This window comes from Prionailurus bengalensis, chromosome B3, assembly GCF_016509475.1.
Source record: "Prionailurus bengalensis isolate Pbe53 chromosome B3, Fcat_Pben_1.1_paternal_pri, whole genome shotgun sequence".
Taxonomy (NCBI): Eukaryota; Metazoa; Chordata; class Mammalia; order Carnivora; family Felidae; genus Prionailurus; species Prionailurus bengalensis.
In genome coordinates this window covers 22,676,210-22,697,580 of record NC_057355.1, presented here as the reverse complement: position 1 = coordinate 22,697,580, position 21,371 = coordinate 22,676,210, and the positions used below count along the sequence as shown (strand labels likewise).

Below are 21,371 nucleotides of genomic sequence, written 5' to 3'. Positions count from 1 at the left end.
CAGCAAGAAGGGGGTCATCTGCAAGTAAAGCAGAGAGGCTTCAGAAGATCTCAAACCTTCTGGCATCTTGATCTTGAACTTCCAAACCCCCAGAACTGTAAGCAAATATATTTATGTTGTGTAGGCCACCCAGTCTGTGAAATTTTATTGTGGTCTCCCTAGAAGACTAATACAATGACTTGTGGAGGTGTCCATGGTCAAAGGATCCCACAGCTGAAGTCTCAACAACAGAGGTCAGAGGCCAACAGCATCACATCTTTCTAGAAATAGGCTATGCATCAACCATGCTTTTTCCCCATTGGTTCATCAGTCAAGGCAGTTTCTGCCAACTGCCCCACAGGGAGTGCTTTATGCTGAAAGTCTCTATTGAAAGTATTGTGTTCGAAGGTAGAAATAATGGGGTCAGACCCTCAAGTTGAAACATGGTTCCTTGCTCTCTGGATGGTACTGAGAGAACTAGGAACACCCACAAAGGCTTTTCATACCAACAATTATTCTCTCTGGCCAAACTATTACACATTAAGGGAACCCCACAAAGATGAGCCTTGGCTTCTTAGTTTGTGAAGCCTGGGAGTATCCATATAAGCTCCTCTACTCCTGTCCTCCCTAATTAACCACATATGGCAGCCCTCAGGTGGCATGGATCAACAGGAATAATCATAGACTCCTTTCCTGTTTCTGATCTCCATCACCAAACTAGAGTAGGGATTCTTATATTAAACCTAATATCCACTGTCAGAACGTTTGCTTCCCATTCTCAAAACTGGCTGGAGGTCTGATTCCCTAACCAGGAATGGAACCCTGGCTCTTGGTGAGAGTACCAATCCTAACCACTAGACCACTGAGCACCCCTTTGCGTGTTCCTGCTTATTCCAATCCAGAGAGGGGTGTAGCAACAAGTGATGCTGTCTTCTATTTCTGCCATCCTGCCCTGGGCAGAAAGTCATGCCTTACATCTGTCTTGGCCAAAATATAAATATATTTGTCCTGTTTACATTTCCTCACAAGCTTTAACTTTATACAGAGACATTGAGGTATCTCAGGAAACAACGGCTAAGAGTTAAAATGTGAGATCCTTACATTTTGGCAAAGAATTTGTGGAAAAACAATGACTCAGGTATAGTTATAGTCACTATAGGTATATAGTCACTATAGGTATAGTCACTCCTTATGGAAAAGAGAGGATTGGGGGCTCTTCAGGGCACGGAGGACAGATTTATGCTCTGTTTCCATGCTAGGAAATCCTGGGTACTCTCTAAGTCTGTGTCTTCAAGAGAGGCCCAACACTTGCTTACCTATCAAGGGCACTGAGTCAGATGTCGCAGGCATGATCTCAGCCACCAGCAACATGAAGACAGTAAGAGAGAGTAAAACTGTTATCCCTGAAACATAAACACAAAGGTGCCTGAGATAGAACAGATTATAGGGACTCAATTCCACTTAACTGTGCCTAACCTGACATTCAAATAACTACAGAGGTATGGGGGAGGGGTGAGTGACATCCTGAAACTAGATGCAGAATTCTCTGTACATATAGGCATGGCCATTTTTTCTGGGGACTTCTCATCATTTACCAGAGTCCTAGATAGAGATAAGTTTAGGAGCCAGAATTTTAGAACAACAATACAAAATGAATTACGGAACTCAACACAAGTATGTCTCATTTTCTTTATTACACTAGGATCTAGAGGTAGTTTCATATAGCATGACAAAACAAAACAAAAACAAAAAAACATGCTATCCAAAGACCTGGCTTTTGGTCTTGACTTTGCTATTTACTTCGATAAGTCACTTAACGTGTCTGAGCCTTGCACTTAAGACACGGGTTTGAGGATGATTTCTACATGTACTAAATATGGCCTTGGTAACTCTTTAAGATGTTGAGAAATTCATCTCACCATTCCAAATCTTAGTTTTCTTATCTTTGTATTGGATCTTAAGGAATCACCCTGTGGACAGCAATATACAGATGCAAACTGGTACTAGACTAAACTGTTCCCTGTCCATAACAAATGCTGGTCAGTTGCTACCAAGGAACAGGATTGGGTGGCAGGAGAGGAGAAAGCAAGGCCCCTCAGGACAGAACTCAGTAGTCTCTCCCTGGGCATTTTTATATTCTATGCAGGATCACAGGATCCTTCAGATTCTCAGGAGGGCATGGACATCCAGCATGGAGCCTAGATCAGGAGCCTGTGGTGTCGGGTGCCCTGGGCTGGCAGGTCAGTGTGTGATGCACCAAGAAGACTCTGCAACATCTCTGCACCCAGAGCCGTGACAAGTCCTGCACTGTCCACAGTTATCCCTACAGCACTGACCTGGAGGCAAGGCCTCCTGTCCTGTTGCAGACTCCCACCCAAGATCAGGACACTTACCCAGGGATATTTTCTCCCCAGAATCTGCAGGGAGCAAGAAGACGAGGAGGGCCAGCGCAGAGATGAGCACACAGGGGATGAGCAGGTTGAGGCCATAGTAGAGGGTCCTACGGCGAATGGTCACTGTGAAGGTGACGTCTGGGTACGGCTCTTTGCAGCACTCATAGAACTTCTCACTCCGCTTGCCTGGGATTCCTTCATTAGCAGGGGGTGGGAAGGAACCATTGTCTGAATAAAATTACCCTGCTTGTTTATTTTTAATGAGCATATCACACAAATGACCATGGGGTTTGTTGAGTGCTAAAAACCTGGATAATCAGTGTTTGAATAAACTATTTGTTTATTCAAAGAGGCCCAGAAAACTCCCTAGTCTTTTCTATGTAAGAACACAGCCAGAAGACAGCCATCTATGAATCAGGAAGCAGGCCCTCAGCAGACACCAGATCTGCCAGTGCCTTGATCTTAAACTTCTAGCCTTCAGAACTGTGAGAAATAAATTTCTATTGTTTATAAGCCACCCAGTCTATGGTATTCCATTATAGCAGCCTGAAGGGACTAAGACACCAGGATTATAAATAATACATTATAAGCTTTACACCATTATAAATGTAATTATTGTTTTTCTATTTAAAATCATCAAATATAGTTTCCCACGAATTGCAATTTACTGTCCAGCCTGATTTTAGGAATGGAGCAGATTCTAATATAAAGATGCCTATACTAGCACTGACTTGTTTAACTGCATACTTTTCATGGAAAGCATTGAATTTTCTAATTGTTTTTTTTTTTTTTTTTTTTTTTTTTGGTTGTTGTTCTCATTGTATAGCTCTCAATAAATTACAGAGATTGCTGCAGGGTTCAATAAATGTTCACACTGAAAAGCAGAGTGGAAAATCCCAAACTTTTAAAGCCAGCACAGGAATAAAGTGGCTTTCTACAAGGCCACTGGTCTCATGTCTTTGCTAGACTTACCCACAAGGTCCCATTCTCCGTTTGGGATATAGCCGCTGATATCTGCCTCTTGCATCTGTAGATCCAAGGACCACCCTCCGTAGGACCAGGACCCAAACTTGAGTTTGCACTGCTGCACATCAAAGGGGAACCAGCGCACATCAATGTAACAGGAGCTCTTGAATATGCCTACGTGGACAATGAAAACGGCCAGAAAAACTGAAATGGAAGGTGACTAAAATAGAAGGTGACTGCTTTAAATACACAGCATCTCACACTGTTGGTGGGAATGTAAACTGGTGCAGTCATTAAGAAAACTGTATGGAGATTCCTAAAAAAATTAAAAATAGAACTACTATATGATCCAGTGACCCCACTTTTGGGTATATATCTGAAGGAAACAAAATCATTACTTGGAAGAGATATCTTCACTCCCATGTTCATCGTGTTCATTACAGCATCATTTGCAATAGCCAAGACACAGAATCAACCTAAGTATTCATTGATGGACTAATAAATAAAGGCAAAGATTATCAAATCTCTCTCTCTCTCTCTCTCTCTCTCTCTCTCTCTCACGCACACACACACACACACACACACACACACACAATGGATAATACTATTCAGCCTTAAAATAAGATGGAAATCCTGTCATTTGCAATAACATGGGTGAAGCTGGGGAGCACTGTGCCAAGTGAAATAAACCAAAGACAAATACTATGTGATCTCATATGTAGATTTTGAAAAAAAAAAAAAAAAAGGAAACAACTGAACTCACAGAAGTGTTGAAATGCCAGGAGCTGGGGGTGGTGGAGAAACAGAGAGGGGTTGGTCAAAGGGGACAATCTTTCAGTTACAAGATGAGTAAATTCTAAGGCTCAAATGTACTACATGCTGACTCTAGTTAAAAATATCGTATACTTGAAATTTGCTGAGAGTGGATCTTAAACATTCTCATGGAAAGCAAAACCAAACTCAGCCATGTGAGGGGATAGATATGTTAACTTGATTGTGGAAATCATTTTACAATGTATATGTACATTGTCATCATGTTGTACACCTCATTACATTTTCATTTGCCAACTGTACTTCAATGAAGCTGGAAAAAAATTAAAATATAAATAATATATTTTAAAATACAAAAAAATATAGGGGTGCCTGGGTTGCTCAGTCAGTTAAGTGTCTGACTTCAACTCAGGTCATGAACTCGCGGTTCATGAGTTCAAACCCTTGCATTGAGCTCTGTGCTGACAGTTCAGAGTCTGGAGCTTGCTTCAGATTCTGTGTCTCCCTCTCTCTCTGCCCCTCCCCCGCAATGCTCTCTCTCTCCTTCAAAAATAAATATATTAATGTTTAAAAATTTTTAAATATAAAAAATATATTTTTAAATTTAAAATATAAATAATTCAAATAAATAAATACATACATACAGAGCAATCCTTTGATTTCGATCCTCAATATGCTGTTCATAATATGCAGTGCCTATTCTTCATGGCCTAGGAAAGGGCTGACGAGTTATACAATACATTACTTACGATTTCAGCACGTCTTTTTAAGGAGGGCCTCATGCACACATTGTTCTGACCCACCTGTGTTCCCTTCGAGAGGAGGTGACGTAGGCTTCTGGGCATCTAGACTAGGGGTGAGTAGAGAAGCATTCAGCCCCTGCTCCTCCAAACTACAGCTATACCTGTCCAAAATAAGCTTGGACATTTTTGGGAGATGTCTAGAAAGAAAACTTGGGTGAAGCTTTCTTGTTGTGTTTTTTTTTTTTTTTTAATTCAAAGACAACACCTTTATGCTCCATCGAAGACTGTTCTGAGGGATTTCTGTGCAAAGAATTAGAAGTTCTGTAAACTTGCCATGCCTGTGTATCTTCAATCTCTAAATAATAAGAAAGAAGAATAGAAAAAAATCCCAGAGAAATTGATAAAAATGACAAAGGGTTTATTTAGAAGCAGAATATGAAAGGGATATGAATATGAAAGAATATGTGTGTCTGTGTCTGTGTGTGTTTGTGTGTCTCTGTTTGGTGGGGGGGGGGCGCAGCGTGGGCATTTTCCTTATGTTAAAAATTGAGAAAATACTTGGTTATCTAGAAATGTACGTAGGGAATAATTTTAACTAGTTTAAATTCTAGATCACGAACAGAACAAAGACTGGTAAGTTTAAATTGAAGGCATAGAGCTTGGGCACAAGTGACAGTTTCCATTGAAATGAGTGATTCCAGGGGCACCTGGGTGGCTCAGTCCGTTGGGCATCTGACTTTGGCTCAGGTCATGATCTCACTGTTTGTGAGTTCGAGCCCCACGTCGGGCTCTGGGCTGACAGCTCAGAGCCTGGAGCCTGGTTCAGATTCTGTGTCTCCTTCTCTCTCTGCCCCTTCCCTACTTGTGCTCTGTCTCTCTCTATCAAAAATAAATAAATGTAAAAAAAATTAAAAAAAAAAAACAAAGAAAAAGAGTAAGTCCAAGCTAAGACAAGTTGGGAATGAATTTCTTCCAGGTCAGAGAGGAGACCAGATAAACCCTTCTAGCAATTTATGCCCATGTACTCCTCCCTGCCCAGAGAAAGGCCAGAAGGCAAGAGAAGGCACAAAGAGCTAACTAAGGGTGCCTCTATTCCTGCGGACAGAGTCAGCTCTGTACATTTCTGCTACTAAATTTAAAAAAGAATGAATGGAGGAAGGGATGTAACAGCCTTGCAAACACAACCCTCACCCCACAACCAAGTTAGGAGAGGGTAATAACTTCCTGTCCCCTCAAGTCCCTTTAAATATGATGTTCAGTGTTACACCCAATGTTCATGGGCATCTGGAAGTCAATACAGACACTGCCCTCCCATTAATGGGCTAGATCCCTTCAAACCTACATTGCCTGTAGAAAATGTAACTCTATAACTGAATTATTCCATTTCTATGAAATGGCCAGAGAAAGAAAATCTCTAGTGACAGAAAGCAGATCAATGGTGGCCTGAGGCTGGCAGTGAGTATGGGGATTAACTGCAGACCAACACAAAGGATCTTTTCAGGGTGATAAAAAATGTTCTAGGAGCGCCTGGGTGGGTTAGTCAGTTAAGCGTCTGATCTTGGTTGCAGCTCAGGTCATGATCTCATGGTTCATAAGATGGACCCTCATATTGGCTCTACACGCTGATAGCTTGGGGTCTGTGTGGGAGTGTCTCTCTCCCTCTCTCTCTGCCCCTCCCTTGCTTGCACTTTCACTCTCAAAATAAATAACCTTAAAAAAATAATGTCCTAACACTAGATTGTGGTAATGGCTGTACAACTCTGTGAATTCACTAAAAATCATTGAATTATGCAGTTAAAAGCAGTGAATTGTATGATATGTAAATTATACTTCAATAAAGCTGTTATAAAAATATGAAATAGAAAAGAAGGTAATTTCATAACCAAGTCTCTATTTCAAATCTTGTACCCAAAACATTTTTTTTTTTTTTGCCTGTGCTTCATTACATGAACAGAACATCATCCCAGATCTGTTCTACATGACCCCCAGGGTACAGTCTTGCTGCCCCAGACCAGAAAGCTCCAAACTTCTCCTGCCAATGTATGGAAGACTCCCACACAGCACAACATGCCTGTCCTTACCAGGCTCCTGGGGCCATGGAGGCTGGGACACAGGAATGAAGCCCCAGAGGGGGCTATTGCACACAGGCAGCTTGGGGCTCAGGAGTACTGCTTCTTGTAGCTGAAAATAGCTTCAGCCTTCAAAACAATCTGTAACACCATATTCTTGTATACTGATGACTACTGGAGATAGTTTTTTAAAATAGCCCTCATAATAAAAGCTGCAACTCACAGCCTGGTGAAAAAGAATGTCTGTGCATGTGATGGAAGGCTCATCCCATAGCTTCAGTCTCCAAGGGGCCTACTGTTAGGTGGAAAGCCTGCTTGGGCTGGGGGAGGGGTGAAGGAACTGGGGAAAGTAAAATGGAAGCATGTGCTTTAAGACAGAAAACCTGAAAATCTATAGCTCTTCAGTCTGTAGAAACATTATTGAGAGTTACCTGCCTTTGATGGATTTAATCACTTACACATTCATTTATGGACAGGTACCTGGTTGATTAGTGGTGGTTCTAAGGTGTATAAACATGGAATCTGCCCATGGGATGCTTATCCTCCACTAAGGAGGAAGAGCATTTAAGCAACAACTCAGGAGGCAAGGCCAGCTTTGCTGTGCTGTGAAATGAATAAGAAGGTATACGTGTGGTGTACAGTGTGTGTATGTGGGGGGGGTGTGTTGTTGGTGTGTGGGTATGTGTGAGGGAGGTATGTGTGTGGGGTGTATATGTGGGGTTTGTGGTATGTGTATGGTGTATAATGTGTGTGTGTGTGTGTGTGTGTGTGTGTGTGTGTGTGTGTTGTGTTGGGGGTGGTAGGTATGTGGGTATAGTGTGGCATGTGTGTATGTGGGGGGTGGTGTGGTGTGTGTAAGTGTGTGTGTGGTGTAGGTGTGTGTGTGTATGCGGGGGGTGGTGTGGTGCATGTATGTGTATGGGGCAGGTATATATGTGGGGTGTTTTGTGTGCCTCATGTTCTATAAATTTAATCCACAGTGAATGCAAGTCCCCCTTGTCAGGTCATTTCCCGTTCTCCTTAAAACCTGCAATCTGGGCAACCCTGGACATTTTCTGGTAGGTGGTGTGTAATGTGTACGCATGTATGTGTTGTGCAGGGGGTGGTAGGTGTGTGGGTATGGTGTGTGTGTGTGTATGTGTGTGTGTGTGTGTGTGTGTGTGTGTGTGTGTGTGTTGGTGGTGAGGTGGGGGATGGTTGCAGATTGCCTGGGAGCAGGAAGTTAAATGGTTGCAGTGGGGAAATAATCCTGGAAAGAACATGTAAAAAATCATCTCAAAGATTTCTAAAACTCTGTTAATACCTACATGCCTCAAATCATTAAAACCCAGGTTCCTCATGCTCTATATTATTCAGTGAACAGCCCAGGGCCCAGTGAATTGACAGAAATGATGGGCTTTTGGGAAAAAAATCAATCCCAGGAAGCAGTTAACCATCAACTGGTTGGAAAGGAGAAGAGAAGCTCAGTTAGGAATAAGTCATTGATGAGCCCCGCTTTGAAATCACTTGCTCTTATACCCAACACCCAAGTCCTCTGTAACACACACACTCAAGAAGCCAGCAAGTCCACCATCTCGCCCCAACACCTGAAGAGCAGCACCTGCCAAGATACGCAGTCTGGTGGGAGGGGAAATGGTGAGCTGAAATGGGTGGAGAGAATGGCCAGGGTTGCCCAGCTTGCAGGTTTTAAGGAGAACTGAAAATGACCTGACAAGGGGGACTTGCATTCACTGTGGATTCAATTTAAAGAACATGAGGCACACAATAAGAACATACGACACATGCCACCAAAGACAGTTTGAGCCATGACCCCAAGACAAAAAAAGGGAAAGATGGCATCATCAAGTTCAGGAAATACGTGCAAGCACACAGGGAAGAAAACAGGAAGGGGTGGTTGTGAATGAGGCAAAGGAGGCCCACCAGTAGTGTGAGCAACCATTGGGGGATTAGCACCCCAAACATGCCAAAATTGTCTAACTACAGGAGGACAAAGGAAGTGGATCTTACCTGGAGGGAGGTACTGGCAATGCCCAGAAGAATTAACTAACACGTTGGTGTGGAATGTGGCATCAAATCGCTCATCAGCACTAGAAACACAAAAAGGATTTCATGAGTCAGCACTGCCAGGCAGTGGGTTTCCCATGCCCTTAGGTCTGTCGTGACTGTGCTGGAATAGCTCTGGCAGGTGCTACTCTTCGCACTTGGGTCATGCCACCATTCACAGCCTGCCTGGGAGATCTCAGAGCAGAGGTTGGTAGAGGCCAATGTCCACCACCACCCCCTCATTTCATATGAACTGTGATTTTCATATGCATATAAAACAAAGTTCTTAGCAAAAGTCAATCCTGAAGACAATTTCATAGGACGGGAGCAGATGAGAAATTTCTATCTATCTGTAGGGTAGAAGCTCTCTGCCATTGACAGCCCCATGCAGGCATGGATTTTGATCCACTGTCCTCAAAGCTCTAGTTCCAGTCTCCTGAATGTGCCCAAAGCTTGGTTGATGCTTATCCAATACATCTTGAATGACTGAAGCTGCAAGTGCAGGAGGTTGCCAGGCATAGGCAGAGCCCAGAGGCATACTGGGCGCCATGAATAGCAATGACGGGAATGTGGGCAGGTGAAGAGAGAAGAATTAGGTATAAGTTTTAGATAGATCCTCCCCAGCCCCCTCCCTGCCCATGTTCAGAAACTCCTGCAGCCAGCACTTAACAAATTCTATAAAGGGGATGGGAAGAAGACACAAAATAGGAAGAAAGAACAACAATTAAAGCCAACAGCCCTTATTATCCATGTCTTTTATTTTCTGTATTACGATACTTTGCTGACCCTGGATGAAGTGTGCTCCCCTTCCGCTCCCAGGTTAGCCAGTTCCCAGAGATAGCAGACAACTTGTTCACCAGTGTATCCCTCAAATGCAAACCATCAAATCCAGAGCCCACACCCCAGCCACCTCCTTTATCAGGGTTTCATATTCTAGGCCTCTGTCCCTCTGCCCTAATAACCAGAGGGCCAGGTACCAGACAGCTAGGGACAGCCCCTATCACCCAGAGCCCACTGAAATTATTCACACTGGCCAATCTTAACTCTGCTCATTCTGCCTCACCAGTTCCATTCCATGGAAACCACAACAAAGGCTCTTGCCCATGTTCCCCCTTCACTCCCTCTGCCTCCTGACCCACCCCGGTGTTTTCTTGTGTGGGTCTGCATGGTGTGCTATGCCTCCTGTTTCTAGGGAACTGTGAATAAAAACTGCTTCCTCCATGACAGCTACTTCTGTGTCTGCATCTCTTAGCATACCTCATTAAAACAAATCCTGGCTATCCTTAAATAAAAAGAAACAGAACTCCCTCAAGAAAATACAGGCAGCCGGGTCAAAATGCTAGCACCAAGGAGTTAAGTTCCTCTCCTTTTAGCAACTGGGGACCTGTAGTAAGGCTGCATACTTCTGCAGAGGCTGGGGCAGCCTTTTCTAATCCCGAGGTCCTCTGAAAGGGAAACTCAGAGTCACAAGATATTTGAGGACAGCACTCAGCATGAGAGACACAATTAAAGACACAGAAAAGATCCAAGAAGAAGAAGTGAACAAAAGGAACAAAAAAAATTTGCTCCTTAAAAAAGTAATATCCTCACAGAAATTCAAGAGGATATTGCATTTAGTAAAACACAGCAATATGAAAATTAAATTTTGACTTATGAAATAAATGTTTATAGACAGGTAGGAGGTCTGGCTGATAAGAATCACAAAGATGAAATGTGAGACATTGATGAAGAGGGCCTTCAGAGTACAAAGCCAGGAGAACTCACTCAACAGCTGCTGGAGAAACAACAGGGGCAATGGGTGGGAGGGAAGGGCCAAAGAAATCACACAGAGAAATTCTAGAGCTGAAAGAAACCAGTCAAGCATGAAGGAAAAGAGAGGCACCTTCAAGAACATTAAAGGCCTTACAGAGCTTGTGTCCCCCGTGCTAGACTTGAGGATGAGCTCTAGGAAAATAAGGGTGAATACTGAAAAAGAAGAAATAAACTTTTGAACTAAAACTAAGTATGAGGGCAGGTGGGTGGTTCAGAGGGTTAAGTGTCCGATTCTGGATTTCAGCTCAGGTCCTGATATCATGGCTCAAGATCTAGCACCTGCATGGGGCTCTGCGCCGACAGAGTGGAGCCTGCTTGGGATTCTCTCACCCTCTCTCTGCCCCTTCCCTGCTCGTGTATACGCTCTCTCTCTCAAAATAAATAAATAAACATTTAAATAAATAAATAAATTGGGGTGCCTGGGTGGCTCAGTTGGTTGAGTGTCTGACTTCAGCTCAGGTCATGATCTCACGGTTTGTGAGTTCGAACCCCACATCAGTCTCTGTGCTGACAGCTCAGAGCCTGGGCCCTGCTTCAGTTTCAGTGTCTCCCCCTCTCTCTGCCCCTTCCCTCTCTCAAAAATAAACATTAATTTTTTTTTAAATAAAAAATTATTAAATAAATAAATAAATAATAAATAAATAAATAAAACTAGGGATCAAGAAAATGGATTTCCATGATGAGCTGTGCAGTGGACCTAGAAAAGGCACACAGGGGGTGTGTTTACACATTACAGCAAGATATGAGGTGTCTCTGAAGAGACTCAAGTAGATTCAGAGCAATGGAGAGAAGAAATAAGCTGGAAAACACCACAGATTCTATTAAAGACACATTAAAAAAAATCACTGTAATAAGAAAAAGAAATGTCAACCACAAACTCTGCGGAAAACACTGTACAAAAAAAGTCAGGGTGTGAATATGAAACAAAAATGTGATGATGTGCAGAGGAAGAAGGAAGAGAGGGAGACTAAGCCACCACAAAAGGACAATCCTTTGAGATGAAGGACACACCCACCTCCTTAACTCTGAGCACACACAAAGGGAGAAGGAGGAGGGGGCAGGCTCAAGGTGCAAATATTCTTTGCTTGACTGTGGTCTGTACCCGACTGTCTCAATGAATCACATGATAAACAGGGACTAGGCACAAAATAGCTGAAAATGTGGACCTTCACAAAATCACTTTATATCATATCATGATTTTCAAACTGAGTTCTCAGGAACCGTGAGGTTCTGTGGATGTGCTTTGGAGTTTCTGTAAATGTTTATTCCAACATCTCATTTCCTTGTATTTTAAAATGCTAATAAAAGCCCAAACCCACTCAAATTTTTACAAAATTTTAACTCTTCAGGATAGACTACCTACCAGTGGATTAATGCATGTGGCCCATTTAACTCCTTTTTTGGTGGAAGTTTAAGCTAAAACTTCTCTTGGCATGGTTATGCTGTATTTATAAACCTCTTGTGAATGGGTTACCCAGTAAGACTTCAGTTTTGCACTGCTCTTTTTAAAACTTCACATTTGAGCCTACAATTCCAGCTCGGAACCAGCACATGTTTCCACCTCTGTAGCTACAACTGAGAGCACCGTGCGATTCATGACAGAGGATGCATAGTTTTGCTTATTTTAAGCTTGGGTTTCTTCCCTGATTTTTACATTTATAACAAAGACTGTGATCATCTGTTAGATCAGTGACTCAATTCTGGAAGGAAAAAAAAAAATTCCTCCAAGCTCTTCCTCCATACATTTGGATCAATTTTAATTGAAGACTCTTGAGATCACAAGACAAATGAGTAAAATCAAGATAAAAATCTGTTTCCATTAGCCAACAGTTTACCTATGTGACTCACTGATTTTTAAATGCGGTCCAACCAAAATAGAATATTGAAGACAAACAGAATTGTAACTCTGTCATCATTATCAAAATTCAAATCTTAATATTTTTTTGGCAGTTTTAGAATTCTTTTCCATTTTATACATAAATGATATAAAAGTAAACTCCTGTAATAATTGTATGTTAATACCACTTTATCTGTTTTGGCCATGATAACTGGAGATAAAGTTTGAAAAAGGGCCCTATTGCTAAAAACTGAGTCTGAAAACAGCTCTCCAAGGCAGGTAATGAAGTCCCTATAAAACATGAGTAGCTGAAACCACTGCAGTGACACAGGAGATGACAGTGTCAGTGCTGTTTGGCTTCCGGCCCAGCACTATGTGCATTCAGTGATGTACAATGGGGGGGGGCAGCAGATAGTGACCATGAGGCCATGTGGTAACACAGCCTTGCAGCCAGCAGAAACTGATAACCATGGGTTGGGATGGGTCCAAGGACTCAGTTTATTCCTCTTTCTGCTCTGTTGTGCATGTGAACCTTTCTGTATTAAACAGTTTGAATATATATACTAATATATATTAGAACACGATGTGCTCACAGAGTTCTTGACAACTTAGGCACATGGCCCCTTCATTACCTTCGAGGGCTCCTCTCTCTAGCTGCCTGGGTCCTTGTCCAGCCAGCAAAGGGCAGACAGGCTCCCACCCCCACCACTGATGGGGCAACAAGGGCAACGGGCCTTGGTCATTGAAAAGTGACCACGGACAGGAGGGATATTTAGCCTAAATATTCAGGGTTCAGGCCCTATGTCCTTAGTGGGGTGGTCAGGGAGAAAGGGCATCTGGATATGCTCTAAAGATGGGCAGAACCCCAGCAGGTGGAAAGGAAAGTTGCGATATCCCCAACAGAAGGCATGATCTGATCACATATCTGGAGGTTAACTAGACTGAGGGAAACTTCATGAAGGTGTGGTTTGTCTGGACCCTGAGGTGAGTGAGGTATTGTCCCAACACCTTATCTTAGCACTTGCCTCATCAGCAAAGGCTAGCATGGAGGCTTGAGAGCAAACTTTGGGTGGCTATGACTGCAGGATCCAGGAGTCAATCAATGCTTATGGAATTAATTACAAGCTGTGCTTTCAGAAGCCATTGAAGGCACGGGCCAGCAGAGGTGAACCCTGGAGGTCTGGGATTAGATTTCTTCCTGTTTTCAATTCCCTAGGGCTTGCTCTGTGCCTAGTTCCACCCCTGACTCCTGGCCTGGGAAGCAGAGCCTCTGAACCCAGCTCAGTGCAGCCTCCTGCTTAGCCTGCCCTACAGCAGTGACCCCCACTGAGGAGCATGGAGGAACTCAGCCTCAAGCCAGGGAAAAGAAGCTGAACATGCCACCCCCAGAATCCTTTGGTCCTGGAGTCTGGCTGTCAGTGCCCTGAGAAAGAAGAACAGGGTGACCAGCCATCAAGAAAGCCCAGAAAGTAAACTCCCAACAGGCCACATACTCACTAAACTATGATTCTACATGCAGGTAATTCTGAAAGAAAGAGGAAAAAAAAAAATCCAGGGTCACCCTGCTGTACCAAAGAGGGTAGGCACTAGGTATGTGGGTTCATGAAGACTCTAATGAATAAGGATTCATGTACAATCCGCCCCATTCCCTCTGAGCTCACATTGTCCTTGAAAGAAGGACGGAAAAGCAGAAGAGATGAAAAATGATCTCAACTGTTCTTACCACAAAATGAAATAATGATTATGTGATGTGATAGAAGTATTAGCTAATGTTACAGTGGTAATTAAATTGCAATATATATTTGTATCAATACATTGCACACAGTAAACTTACATACAGTTATAGGTCAATTATATCTCAATAAAATTTTTTAAAAAATAAAATAAAAACATTGGAAGGAAAAAAGTAAAGGGGGAAGAAATAGAGAGCCAATCTATCTCAAAAGACAGTGGATCAAGGTATCATTTATTTTAAATCTCTTTTTTAAAAAAGCTATCAATTACATGTTAAGACATCTCTGATATAAAGTATGTTTAGATTTCAGAGGGGAAAACAGTCTGTTTAGAATAGATGAACTTTTTTTTCAAAAGAGAGTAATATGAGACTTTTAAATACAGGAAACAAACTGAGGGGTGATGGGGAGGTAGGAGAGAGGGAAAAATGGGTGATGGGCATTGAGGAGGGCACTTGTTGGGATGAACACTGGGTGTTGTACGTAAGCAATGAATCATTGGAATCTACCCCTAAAACCAAGAGCACACTGCATACACTGTATGTTAGCCAACTTGACAATAAATTATATTAAAAAAAAAAAAAAGAGTAGTAAGTCCTTTTTTGGGATACTTTTAGTTCTGTATTTTACTCTAAATGTTACTCTAAAATGTTACTCTAAATGTCTACTGCCAGCAAAGTGGCCAGTCACAGTCTGTGAACAAAAAGTCTTGAGCAGAACTGAAATTTTATGGCCATTTCTACCTGTCAGAGATCCCAAGGGACAGATATCTGGGCATCAGCTGGAAGCTTCCAGAGCAATATATTCAATCTGTTCTTTATCCGCCAATTTACATGTTAAGTGGCATGTAACATGGATGTTATTATAATAATTGAATGTAACATTGGATGGATTATAACCATGTTATAAATAAGAAAATGTTATTACAGTATATATCAAGTTTCTGAGCTCCCTATTTTGTTCCTTGAATTATATGACTATTTCTGACCTAGTACAATATCATCTTAATCACTACAACATAATGAAATGTTGGTATTTGGCAGAGTAAGTCCCCCAACTTTGTTCTTTTGTTTAAACATTGTATCACTGGGGCACCTGGATGGCTCAGTCTATCTGACTTCAGCTCAGGTCATGATCTCATGGTTATTGGGTTTGAGCCCTGCATCAGGCTCTGTACTGCCTGCTTGGGATTCTCTCTCCCTTCCTCCCTGCCCCTCCACAACTCACTATCTCTCTTTCTCAAAATAAATAAACTTAAAAAAAATTTTTTTAATGTTGCATCACCTACCCTTTACTCATCATTGTAAATTACAGGATCCACTTGTCCACTCCCACTAAGACCTTGTTGAGACTTCAGTTGCAATCACATTAAATTTATAGAATAGTTTGGGAAAATTGGGCATCTTTGCAATATTCAATTTTCATATAAATATGATATAACTCATCATTTATTTTGGTCTTTCTTATATTTATTTTTATTGGTACTTATAAACACTTGCAGATATTGGAAATAAAATTTGTTAAATTACATTTTCTAATTGTCACATGGGTAAAGAAATACATTCAGTATTTTTACACTTGTCTTATATCCAATATATTTTGTCTAGGTAGTCTCTAAAAGTTTTTTTTTTTATGTATAGAAACTGCATATTCTATGAATTATGATAATTTAGTTTATTCCTTTCTAATACTTGATGTTTTATTCCTTTGTTTTCATTACTACTTAAATTCATACCATTGTTAAGATATGTGATGACAATGATTATCCTTATTTGTTCCACATACAGAAACTTCTAAATGTTTCAACTTTAAATGGGTAAAGAACTTACATCAAGTGAAATTAAGTTTTATTCTATTTCAGGGTACCTGGTGGCTCAGTTGATTAAGTGTCTGACTTTTGATCTCAGCTCAGGTCATGATCTCATGGTTTGTGTGTTCGAGCTCCTCGCTGATAGTGAGGAGTCTGCTTTGGATTCTCTCTCTCTCCCTCTCTCTCTGCCAATAGCCAGCTTGCCCATGTGTGCTCTCTCTCTCAAAAAAATAAACTTAAAACAAAAGTTTTATTCTATTTCACAAGTGGGTATTAAACACTGTCAGTTGATTTTTCTGCACTTACCAAGATGATCACATAATTTTTCTCCTTTCTGTAAATAGGATGAGTCATATAAATGGATTTTTCTAAAGTTAAACAAAACTTATATTTCTAACAGAAAACTAAATTTGATAGGATTTATTTTTAATTATTGCTAGATTTAGTGAGCTAATATTGTAGTTAAGATTTATACATGTATATTCATTATTGACATTATACACTAGATGGAACTTGCCTATAAAACCCACCTTTTCCTTTCTTTTTCAAAACATATTAACCAAGAAAATGAAATTGCAGGCTTCAGATGTGGAGAAAATGTTTGAAAAAGACATACCTGATAAAGAATATAATCTAAAATACACAAAGAACTCTTGAAACTCAACAATAAGGGGGGGGGGGGGAAACAATCTAATTAAAAAATGAGCCAGAAACCTGAACAGACACATCAACAAAGATATACAGATGTCAAATAAGCATAAGAAAAGATTCTCCACATGATATGTCATTAGGGAAATGCAAATTAAAATGAGAAACATTTCTTAGATGGCCAAAATCCAGAACACTGACACCAAACGCTGACAAGGATATGGAGCAAGAAAAACTCTGACTCATTAATGGTGGGAATACAAAATGGTACAGTCACTTGGGGCTATAGTTTGGCAGTTTTTTACAAAACTAAACATACTCTTACCACACAATCCAACGATCATACTCCTTGGTATTTACTCAAAGGAGCTGAAAGCTTATGTATGTAATACACAAAAATCTGCACATGGATGTTTGTAGTAGCTTTATCCATAATTCCCAAAATTTGGAAGCAACCAAGATGTCTTTCAGTAGGTGACTGGATAAATCAACTGTGATACATCCAGACAATGGGAAATTATTCAGCAATAAAAAGAAATGAGCTAACAAGCCATGAAAAGACATGTAGGAACCTTAAAGGCTTATTACTAGGCCAATTTGAAAAGGCTACATATGTAGGATTCCAACTATAAGACATTCCAGAAAAGGCAAAACTGCCAGGGGTTGTGGTGAGGGAGGGATAAATAGGTGGGGTAGAAAATGTTTAGGGCAGTGAAACTACTCTGTGTGATATCACAATGGTGGATATATGTTATTATACATTTGTCCAAACCCAGAGAATGTATATGAAGAGTGAACCCTAAATGAAACTATACTTAGGTAATAATGATGTGTTAATGTAAGTTCATCAATTGTATCAAATGTACCACTCTGATGTGAGACATTGATAATGGAGGAGGTTATGCAAATGTGGGGGCAGAGGATATAGGGGAAATCTTCGTATTTTCCACTCAATTATCCTGTGAACCTAAAACTGCTCTAAAAATAAAGTCTAATTATTTTTAAAAGTTGATTTATTTTTGACAGAGAGAGAGAGAGCACAAGCAGGGGAGGAGCAGAAGGAGAGAGGGAAACAGAATCTGAAACAGGCTGCAGTCCCTGAGCTGTCAGCACAGAGTCTGACAGAGGACTCAAACCCACAAGCTGTGAAATCATGACCTGAGCTTAAGTCTGACGCTTAACCTACTGAGCCACCCAGGAACCCCAATAAAGTCTATTTTTAAGAAATATATATGGATTCAATTTTCTTGTCTATTTTTTTCTATTTTGTCTAGAACCAGCTTCTATTTTTCTAGAAAAAGTTAATTCTGGCTAAATTTCCAAATTTATTGGCATAAAGTTGTCTATATTAATCTCACTTGTTTTTGTTTTTGTTTTTAATATATATGAAATTTATTGTCAAATTGGTTTCCATACAACACCCAGTGTTGATCCCAACAGGTGCCCTCCTTAATGCCCATTATCCACTTTCCCCTCCCTCCCAACCCCCATCAACCCTCAGTTTATTCTCAGTCTTTAAGAGTCTCTTATGGTTTGGCTCCCTCCCTAACTTTTTTTTTTCTTCCCTTCCCCTCCCCCATGGTCTTCTGTAAAGTCTCACTTGTTTTAAAATGCCTGTTGGTGGTTATAAACCCTTTACATACCTAATAAACATTTGTTTGTATCTTCTTTATTTCCTAAATAATTACTCTGAGGTGTGTTCATTTTATTAGTTCTTAATTATCTTTATTTTTTTATTTTATTTATTTTTATTTTAGAGAGAGACAGCGAGCATGAGCAGGTGAGGGGGACAGAGGGACAGAGAGTGAATCTTAAGCAAGTTCCACACTCAACATGGAGCACAACTTGAGGCTCGATCCCACAACCCTAGCATCATGACACCTGAGCTGAATTCAAGGGTCAGACGCTCAACTGACTGAGCCACCCAGGCATCCCTATTAGTTCTTTTTAAAAACAGTTTATTTCTTGATTTCCATCTTACTTGTTTAATGTATTTCTACTCTTTGTTGTCCCTTCTATTTACTTAATATTAATATTTTTCTAACTTCTTGAGATTGGTGATTAACTCACAAATTTCCTTTTAAAATGTTTTCTTTGTTTTTGTTTTTTTATTTTTATTTTTTATTTTTAAAAATTAACATCCAAGTTAGTTAGCATACAGTGCAACAATGATTTCAGGAGTAGATTCCTTAGTGCCCCTTAACCATCTAGCCCATCGCCCCCTCCCACAACCCCTCCAGTAACCCTCAGTTTGTTCCCCATATTTATAAGTCTCTTCTGTTTTGTTCCCCTCCCTGTTTTTATATTATTTTTGTTCCCCTTCTCTTATGTCAATCTGTTTTGTCTCTTAAAGTCTTCATATGAGTGAAGTCATATGATTTTTGTCTTTCTGTGACTAATTGCACTTGGCATAATACCCTCCAGTTCCATTCACCTAGTTGCAAATGGCAAGATTTCATTCTTTTTGATTGCCAAGCAATACTCCATAAAACCTTTTCTAATGTAAATATTTAAGGTTACATATTCCCTCTACATACACACAGAAACAAAGACACATAGACACACACATACACTCTCACACTAAAGATATTTAGTTCTCCAGATACTTACTTTTAGTAAAACAAGGATAAATCTATTCCTATATCTGTGTCTATGTATATCTCTTTTAACTATCATATTTATATATTGGATAAGTCTTGTTAACTGTGTAGTTAAAAACTTGGATATTCTTGTTTTTTTTCTCTTCTTAAACTATCAATTACTGAAAGAAGTACATCAAAATCTTCTGCCATAATTATGGATTTGTCTGTCAATTGTCTTCATTTGTTTCAAAGATATTTTGTGTTTATTGCATACATACATGTGAGATTTGTTATATAGTCCTTTTTTAAATGTTTATTTATTTATTTTGAGATAGAGAGAGAGAGAGAGAGAGAGAGAGGGAGGAGGGGAAGAGAGAATCTTAATCAGGCTCTGCACTGTCTGCATAGAGCCTGATGTGAGGCTCAATACCATGAACCATGAGCCAAAATCAAGAGTCAGACACTCAACTAATTAAGCCACCCAGGTGCCTCATGATTTGTTAGAAACTGTTTCTCTTTTATCACTGACTTTACCTTGAATTTTAGTTGTTCTTTTTTCTTACAGTGTATGTTGTGTTTTTTTGTGTTCTTTTTTTTTTTTTTTTTTTTTTGTGGGGGGGGGGTTGTTTTGTTTGTTGCTATTGTTTTCCTGTTGTAAATACAGCCATTCTCATTCCTGGTTCTTGTTTGTCAGGTATCATCTTTTCATTTTTTACTTTTTATTTTAATTAGTGTGTTTATTTTTGTCCCATGTACTTAAGTGCTTTAGTTCCATCCAAACAGCCAATAGCTGGATTTTTAAAAGTATATATAGTTGGGAAACCTCGGTACTTTTACCTAGCTACCTAATCCATTTACTTTTATCTTCTATGTTGCTAATGCTTGGTTTTATTTCTACTACTTAATTTTGTGCTTTCAGTTTCTCTCTCCTTTGATTGTCTCCTTTCTTTGGGTTTCTTGTGTTTTCCTTATTGTTCTCCCTACTTGCTCTCTACCTGTTTGAAAGTTCACTATATTCTTACGCTTCTGATGGTTATTCTTATATTTTTAATGTGTCTTACTCAAAAATGACAACTCTATGCCCTGCCAGAGCAACTTAAGTACAACAGTGTTTTACCTGCACTTGCTCTCCAAGTACTGCCTTCCACATAATTATTTCCAGCATTTTAATCTCTTTGCTTTTAATACCTCCAAGTTCATCATTATTATTTTATATATTCTAATTTGTTTGTATTTACCTTTTTAACCAACTTCTTTGCTTACCATTCCTTTTCAAACCTTGTTCCTAAATGTTTATTCTGGTAGTTTCCTTAATAGTAGTATTTCTGGCAGTTTCCCACTGCATGGGAAACTTTTTTAGTCTTTGTTTTCCTGAAAATGTCTGATTTTGCCCCTCATGTAAAAAATGATTTGGCTGGGGAAATACTTCTAGGTTGATAATTATTTTCTTTCAGTACTTAGACAATATTCTCTCTCTCTTGTTTTTATTAATGGATTCTACTGTGGCTTCTAAAAGGTCTGCAGTCTAATTGTCACATCTTTGTTAGTAAGCTGCCCTTTTTTCTTTCATTGTTCTCAGGATCTCCTTAGCTTTGAATGATCTGCAGCTTTTAGAAATGGTATGTCTAGGGGCTCATTTCCTACTATCTACCTTTCCTCAGACTTGTATGTCCTGAATCTGAGGATTTATGTTTTTCATCAATATTATTAAATTTTCAGCCACTCTTTTGGAACACGGCTTATGTTGAAAAAAAGTGTTGTTTCAATGAAAAACTGTATCCTTGCTAACACACGGTTCTGAGTTACCCTGTCATTGTGTTTGAGCTATGTAGCAGTTCTTTGTAAGCTCCAAGCAATTGATAGATGTATAAATTATATGCTGTCTGGTAGTGATTTAACTGGTGGTGATTTTACTTTCTGTGCATTGTAGATAAACAAGTTTTGTGTCCACCTACAATTTATCTCAATATTCCCCTCCTCCATAT

General features: G+C 40.0%; 1 protein-coding gene across 1 annotated transcript in view; it reads right to left on the bottom strand.

The window, feature by feature from the left end:
• The window catches only part of CHRNA7 (cholinergic receptor nicotinic alpha 7 subunit), a 114,001-nt gene that overhangs the window by 9,708 nt on the left and 82,922 nt on the right, over positions 1–21,371 (bottom strand). Inside the window, exons 5-8 of the mRNA XM_043554864.1 lie at positions 8,929–9,008; positions 3,345–3,512; positions 2,373–2,567; positions 1,296–1,382 (exon numbers count right to left, since the gene is read on the bottom strand). Of these exons, the coding sequence (XP_043410799.1) occupies positions 1,296–1,382; positions 2,373–2,567; positions 3,345–3,512; positions 8,929–9,008 (530 nt within the window). The remainder of the gene's footprint in view (positions 1–1,295; positions 1,383–2,372; positions 2,568–3,344; positions 3,513–8,928; positions 9,009–21,371) is intronic.